This window comes from Lonchura striata, chromosome 3 (genome assembly GCF_050655825.1).
Source record: "Lonchura striata isolate lonStrDom1 chromosome 3, ASM5065582v1, whole genome shotgun sequence".
NCBI lineage: Eukaryota > Metazoa > Chordata > Aves > Passeriformes > Estrildidae > Lonchura > Lonchura striata.
Window position 1 is genome coordinate 45,441,771 of NC_140705.1, and position 7,846 is coordinate 45,449,616.

The following is a 7,846-nucleotide window of genomic DNA, read 5'->3' on the forward strand; positions in this document are numbered from 1 at the left end:
AGTATTCATAAATGTTCTCAAGTAGGAAAACTACTCCAGTAATTAAAAATAACTATTTTTGGGTTATTTCAGTATTCAGTGTCAAGTGCTTGATTTCCACAAAGATCACAAAATAGAAAAACAACAGCAAAAAAAAAAAAAAAAAAAAAGAAAAACAGCAGCAAAATCAACTGATTGCTAGGGCTTCTCTCCTAGTTCACACAGAACAAGGTATTTTTGTGGCTGACCCAGAATTGATAACAACTGAGATTTGTTCAGATACACGTGCCTGTAAGTCACAGCCTAGTCGAATATCTAATTTAAGCACAGGTGCCACTTAAGCCAGAAAACTTCTTTCCATCCTAACCATCTGAAGAGGCTATTGATACCCACCACTACTGCTTGCATATGATATTAAGAGCCTCTCCTGCTGCAGTTCAGGCACTTCAACCATTACAAGGAGCTCCCAGGCTTTGTCCAAAATGCTGCCCCTGCCTGCCCCTGAGAGAAGACCAACACTGTGGGTTAGGCTGGCTCACTGGTCACGGAGATAGAAAGCACAACACTGCAATTTAACAGATTGAACTCATAGCCAAATTGTGGCACATGGGTCTATTCCAGCCATCTGCTCTGAGGAGCGTGTGCCTGCAAAACCCATGATGATCAGCACATCATGGAAATGCAGGAGAGAGCTCACTGTGAGGATGTGCACCCATTAGCCTTAATATTCATATCCTCTAAAACTTAATTTCCTTGCCTAACATTTCTTCTCCATTACCTGCCATAAGCAGTCTCAGATACCAGCCTTGCATCCAAAGCTACAGAAGCACATAAACACACACACACGCCATGTCTGTGCATCCATCCAACAAACCCAGGCCTCTGTACACACACACTCCCCACAAGCACAAGGCACATCAAAGGAAACTCGCCACCAGGCACACATCATTTACCGTACAGGTAAACCCTTGCTGATAAGGATACACGCACATGCTCTGCCTGTAACACAGACAACAAACCCAGCCTCGATAAAAAAAACATCACCTCTTGCACTTAACAACCCTGCGTCCCTAAGCAGAGCAGCCTGAGTGTCACACAGTGCTCCCCTGCATGCTGCTTGTGCCCTTCTGTCCCTCTGTCACCCCTGCAGTGTGCACGCTGTTCCAGACCCTGAGGCCGTGTGTGTTTGTGTCTCTGTGTGTCTGTGTGTGTGTGTTCACACGTGCAAGAAAAGTGTGAGTTTTAAGCGTCTGGGAGTGCATGGCCATGACGGGGTGGCTGTCCGCACGTGGTGCCGGCAGGTCTCCGAGGCCATGTGGGATCGGCGCTGTGGTGCCCGTGCGAGCGCGGCACACGCAGGGATGCGCTGCGCGGTCCGAGCGAGCACACGCGTGGAGCGCTGCGCCTGTGTGGAAAAGCGCATGTTGCGGGGGGAGTGTCGAGTGCTGCCAACGCAAGCAGCAGTGCCTGTCAGTTTCGCGTGAGCTCACACAGCGCGGTGCCGCGTGTCATTTTCTGCGTGCGTGTGACAGTCCCCTGAGTGCCGGTGCGGCGGCCGGCGCGTGTCCGGGTGAGCGCCCCGCAGCCTGCGCGATGCACACGGGCGCACGGTGCCGTCTCCCCCGGGGCAGCTGCGACACCCGGCCAGCGCGGGCAGCCATCAGCGCCGGACGGGGATGTGCGGGCGCGACAGCCGCGTGCGCGGGGCACCGCAGTACCTGCCGAAATGTCCCAGGGAGTCGAAGAGCCGCTCGGAGCTGAGAGCCATGGCGGGGCGGCCGCAAGCCGGGAGCCTCGGCGTCGCTGTCCCGGCGCTGCGGGGAAGAGGCACTGTCCCGTCCCGTCCCGTCCCGTCCCGTCCGTCCCCACCCCGCCCCCGGCGACCGCCCGGCCCCGGCGCCCCGCCCGCCGCGAGGGGAAGGGCGGGCGGGAACGGCGGGCGGGAGTAACGGGCGCGTCCGGCCCGAACCGGGAGCCGGGCCCGGCGGCGGGACCCGGGAGCCGCACCCGGGAGCCGCACCCGGGAACCGGACCCGGGAGCCGCACCCGGGAGCGGGACCCGGGAGCCGGACCCGGGAGCGGGACCCGGGAGCCGGACCCGGGAGCCGGACCCGGGAGCCGCACCCGGGAGCGGGACCCGGGAGCGGGATCCGGGAGCCGCACCCGGGAGCGGGACCCGGGAGCGGGATCCGGGAGCCGCACCCGGGAGCGGGACCCGGGAGCGGGATCCGGGAGCCGGACCCGGGAGCGGGACCCGGGAGCCGGGCCCGGGAGCGGGACCCGGGAGCCGCACCCGGGAGCCGCACCCGGGAGCCGCACCCGGGAGCCGGGCCCGGGAGCGGGACCCGGGAGCCGGGCCCGGGAGCCGCACCCGGGAGCGGGACCCGGGAGCCGCACCCGGGAGCCGCACCCGGGAGCCGGGCCCGGGAGCCGGACCCGGGAGCCGGACCCGGGAGCCGGACCCGGGAGCGGGACCCGGGAGCCGGACCCGGGAGCCGGACCCGGGAGCCGGACCCGGGAGCCGGACCCGGGAGCCGCACCTGGCAACTCCCCTGGGGGGGCCCTGCGCGCCCCGGGCCCGCCCCGGGCCAGTCGCACCCCCCGTGTCGCCACTGTGGAGCCTTGGCTCCCGGGCGAGCGGTTCAACCTCCCGCATGACCGAGCGCCTCAGCCCGTTCATGGTTTTCATGTTAAAACGAAATTAAAGGAGGCAGTTATGTGCTTACATCCTCCTGTTACAGTCCAATAATCCAATATATTAAGACTGTAGTGTATTTCACGTGGACGTTTTGAATTAAAGGAGGGTAAAACCATATTTATTTTCCCGCAGGGCAATATCAAAATCATTTTTAGTAGCCTTACAATCTGCACTGCTATTTGGATACATCACCTTCCTCCCCTGTCCCCAAAACTTTTAGCACACAATGTAAAATAGAATTATCATTTAATAAAAGTAAAATATGTAACATGTCCCATATCTGCTTGACTGTCATTAGTTCTCAAATTTGTAACGAAGCTTCTATTACATTTGGAGTTACTTTTCTGCCTTGCCCATAGTAGGCCAAAATAATCACTTTGAATTTGTTTGAGGATTAGCAAAGTGAGTTGCAACAGAAGATCTTTGTAATTAGCTTAGCAGAGGGTTTTGTTTAGCAGCCCAGTCACTCTGGGCTCTGCTAATCAGGCAAAATACAGTGAAAAAATCCCAAAACTGTTGCAGGTGCAGCTCTCATATTTAAGGCTTTTCTTCCCTAGAGAACTTCATTTCCCTTCTCAAACAGATACAAGTTGTAAGCTTTCCCTGCTCAGAGAAAGGTGGTGCACCAGATGCCCTCCAAAGTCCCCTTCCAACCTAAGTGTTTTTATGACTCTGTGATGTAAGACACATTTTCCAGCAGATGGCATTATCTCTTTCTGGGCTGCTCTATTGAAAAACACAGAAGACCGAAACCAAATCAAAACAAATCGGCAAAAAACCGCCAAGTAAATTCTACCTTACTACTTGTGTACTTTTTTAGGAAGCACAGGAAAAGCTGAGAGGTAAATCCCTGTTAAATCCCTGGAAGTCAACCTTCTGTCTCCAAAACCTGACCCTTCGGCCATCACACCGAGACTCTGCTGCTTCACAGGGAAATGTGCCTTTAAGAGGCTCTGGCACCAAGCAAGTACCACAACTGTTCCTCTGCACAGAGCAGATGTTGGGGCTTCAGGGTGACAATCTGTTCCAGCATAGACCTGGAAAAGGCAGATGTTTGTCAGGCTCTTTGGCTCTGAGTGACTCCTGACCACACCAGCAAAATGAGCAAATAGTAAGTTACACAACCTGAATAATGAGTTCAGCAGAGGATTGCTCCTTGCAGCTGATGAGTTGTGAGACCACTCACCTCATCCACCAGCTCTGAAGGCTTTGCTACTTCTGACAAAGCTCCCCATATGTCTCTGCATCTGCAAAGGACATTTTTAACACTGAATCTAGACTTTGTTGTGGTCCTTTCTTAGGCTACGTAAGCCAGAAAGCCTAAGGATAGATCTGTTTTCTTTTGGTATGAATTTTTTAATTGCTTCAGTTTTACCTTAAAAATAGCAGCATTAAATTTAATCATCCTGGGGTTTGGGGGGTTCTTTGGGAATTTTTTTTGGGGGTGTTTTTTCCTGCAGAATGTTCTTCAGGTTTAAAATGGTATTTGCTTGAATGCAGTACAGGTACTTTAACAAAGTGTTTCTTTCTTCAAAGAGCCACAATAGCCAAATAATTATTTGCATAAATAAACACCAATGAATAGTAAACATTCTGGTTAAATATTGCATTGCTGGTCATGTGCCTGGTTTTAGTGTCTTGCTTCCTATGTAAATTAATCAGTTTTCAGTAGCTTCACAGTGAGTAGGGAATATCTAATTTTGATGTAAAAGTTGAGCACAAGAGAAAACCTAAACCCTTTCAGCGACACTTTTTAAGCCCAAAAAGATCCATAAATAATAAATTATTCATAAATTTCTCTTTCCAACCTCTTGTAGGCATTCTTGTACACATTTCCATGCTTGTCTCTTTGATAATATCATGACTTTACTGCCCATAGCAAAGGAAAAAAATTGCACACACTCCTATTAAAGTTAATAACAAACTCCCACATGCCTGCATTTCTAAGGGTTATTAATGTAATGCCTGCTCTCTTGTGGCAGTCAGAGATTTGCCTTGTTTCTTTCAAGCCCGTGAAGATGCACAACAAGGTTCAAGCTTGCCTTTTCTCCTATCGTGTTATGCCAATCCTACATGAAGTAGTAACTGTGCATTTAGTCCCCACCACTCCTGATAGTTGTTTTTCACCAGGCGCCTGAAAACAGTCATAGCACTGTTCTCACACAATACACAGCTCTCTTCCCAAAGGATGGTGCTCCATGATAAACTCTTGTGCAACAGAAACTACAGGGAACATCAGAGAAGGCACGATAGATTTCTGTAATTAAAATGTGTCAAGGTGGGCCATCCACACCAAACTCTACTTATTGAAGAATTTTAGGGATTTTATTAGGGATTTATTCAGAAGAAGCAAGGTTGATCCCTTTCCTATAATGTCTTCAGGTGGAAGCGTCAAAGGTGTTCACAAACACTCTACAGGGTATTCTAGAAGTTTAAAATGTTGGTCTTTTAATCTTTAATCTGCAAGGGGAATGTGCAATGGTAGATCACAATAAAATTTGAGTTAACCTCATTCCTGGCACTCACAAGCAGACTGTTGTTCAACAGAGGCATTTGATACTGCACAGTCCTTGAGGAAGGAGTGAACTTTACAATGTGTAACAGGAGATGAGACAGCTTACAAAATAATCTCCTTCAGTATGACATTCCCACTAGGAAAAACCTAGCACCTACTGCTAAGGTCTGTTCATGGTCTCCCCTTTTTTAAGTCGAGAGTGTCACCAATACATAAGAGGTGTTAGAGGAATGTGTTCTAATACACCCATGTATGTACACAGAGTTTCACATTGCAGCTGAACCCAAAACACCAAAGTGGTGTGGATGGCAGATAACTGGCAGTGTTGCCAACACAGCTCCATGGACATAGATAATGACTTCTTAAACAGAGCCAATTCCCAACCCATCTGTTTCCCCACTTCCATTGGTGAGGTTTGTAGATCAGAGATGAGGAGCAGTTTCTTGCAGGAACTGCAAGAAACAAGAAACACAGTTGATCTACCTACTCCCCCAGGCTTTCAGGTAGACTCCATCATGAGTGATCTCTTGACATCTGCTTTTATCACACTAGTGAAAAAAACCCTTACTGAAATCAACCACAACACATCTTGATTATAAGCTCTCACTTCTGTTTTGAAGTTAGAAATTTCTGTTCCCTTGCAGGAAAAAAAGCCTGCAGGAGCCATGGCAAACATATTTATCAATGAAAACACAGCTTCTAGAGAGTAAACCCAAAACAAGTTTTATTTGCATAAATGTGTGCCAGCCATTGAATTGCTGGTGTTGAAGAACTCTTGCAGAAAACTTGTCTTTATGAAAGGTTAGGCAGTGGTGCAGAAGTTATTTTTATCTGCTAGAAAGTAAACGAAGGCATTATAAGTCATTTATTTTGGCAGTTTGGAATTGCAATTACACTGCAGTACCTTGTTCATCATTTTACTTACAAACATGGTCAGCAGTGTAGCAAGCAGGCTGATAAAGCAGATCAACACATGTACCCAGCTAAGGAAAAACTTTAGGTATTCTTCTGAACTACAAGGAAGGAAATCTGCAATTCCCTGATTTCTCAGGAGTCCAAGCACTGTCTCATCAGTCTGCAAGAACCAGAACCTTGCTACAGAGCTGTGGCAAGGTTGATGGGAGAGTGGTTGGCAGCTGCTGCAAATATGCTCAATATACCTTGTTTTCCTCCCTGCTGCTGCTCAAAGCAGGCCAGGCAGGAGCAGTGGTAGCAGCCCAAAGTCATTCACTATGGCTTTGGCTATATTTCTTCTTCCACTGTGTCCTGGGCAGAGATCTGGAATAATCATGAGAGGCCCCCCCTAGAGAACTCGCTCAGGATTTGTATTCAGTGGAATAAAGGCCCAGATATGATTTTGAAAGCCTAGAGAGTGTTTCCTAGCTGTACTGTTGCCAACCACAAGGGTATATGTAACCATGATACTTCAGTGTGAGCCGCTTCAGCTTCACACTTTCAAGAGTTCTTCCTCCACAGTGTGCTTTTGTATTTAGTTATTGCAGCCATACAGGTGTTGAATGTATATGAACAGAGTCTTTCATCGTGGAACTTTCTTTACTGGTCCAATATTAATAAACACCCCCCCTTGAATAATCTTAAAATCATACAGAAATTCAGAAAAGCAAGTTGAATGTTCAGGACAACAATGAAATCCTTACAGGTCATTACTCCATCTCAAGTCTCTAGGGTAATAGAAGCCTGCTAGTCTATAAGGAAGATGGCAATGAGGATTTATCTGAATATTGTTTCAGTTTTGGACTGTATCTACAGGATGTACACATTGAGTTTGCCTTTTAGGGAAAGTAGAAGCTAAAGTCCACATAACTTCACAACAGAGCGCTTTAGTAATGTGGTATAAAAGACAGACCCATCTGATAGGGTCATAAAAATACATTTTAGCAAAAGTTTAAAGAGAAATTCTGAGGAGAGTGCTGTAATTAAACAAAACACAGCACACTCAAAATCCCATATTTGATTTTTATTCAATTATTATGAAAGAGGGAGGATCTAGATATAAGGAAGAAATTCTTCCCAGTGAGGGTGGTGAGGCATTAGAACAGGTTGCCCAGAGAAGCTGTGGATGTCCCATCCCTGAAGGTGTTCAAGGACAGATTGGATGGGGCTTTGCTGGTCTAGTGGAAGTGCTGTCCACAGTAGGCAGGTTGGAACTGGATGATCTTTAAGCTTCCTTCCAACCCAAACCCAAATAATGATTCTATCATTATTCCCTTAGTAGGTTTCCTCCCTTCCTGTATTACCAGTGATCCCCCACTGGCCAGGACACGGCACCAGAAAGCACACCAGCAGACACAGCTTCAGTGGCAAATACTCTCAAATTTTCACCACAACTTCCTGGATACTAATGTGACCAGTAAAGTGACAGTGTGGCCTTGTGAACTCCCTAGAGTCCTCCTAAAACAGGAGCATTGACTGCAACAGCAGTGTTACCAATTTATTCTTTGCCAGTCTGTATTTAGTTGGGGAAGTGAGAAGCCTCTTTAGAATATGTATCATTTTAGAGTATCCTGCATTTTATACTGGTTATGTTTGGATCTTTAGTACCTTTCTTACCAAAAGATATAGATAACAAAATGCTTCAAAGAGGGTGAAGAGAACTCACAGTTCAATTTTATAATCTTGTTAGAAGGAAAACA

The 7,846-nt window shown here is 48.0% G+C and overlaps 1 protein-coding gene across 2 annotated transcripts in view; it reads right to left on the reverse strand.

Annotated features, from left to right (window-relative positions):
• SLC22A16 (solute carrier family 22 member 16) overlaps nucleotides 1–1,853 on the reverse strand; it is a 31,664-nt gene extending 29,811 nt beyond the window's left edge. The window contains exon 1 of one of the 2 annotated variants that reach the window (XM_085575006.1): nucleotides 1,698–1,853. In XM_085575006.1, coding sequence (XP_085431132.1) covers nucleotides 1,698–1,747 — 50 coding nt within the window. In that variant the 5' untranslated portion in view covers nucleotides 1,748–1,853. Of the gene's footprint in view, nucleotides 1–372; nucleotides 1,666–1,697 lie in introns of those variants that run through there. The other variant, XM_085575007.1, reaches the window with a different exon arrangement.
• Nucleotides 1,854–7,846: the final 5,993 nt, after the last annotated feature.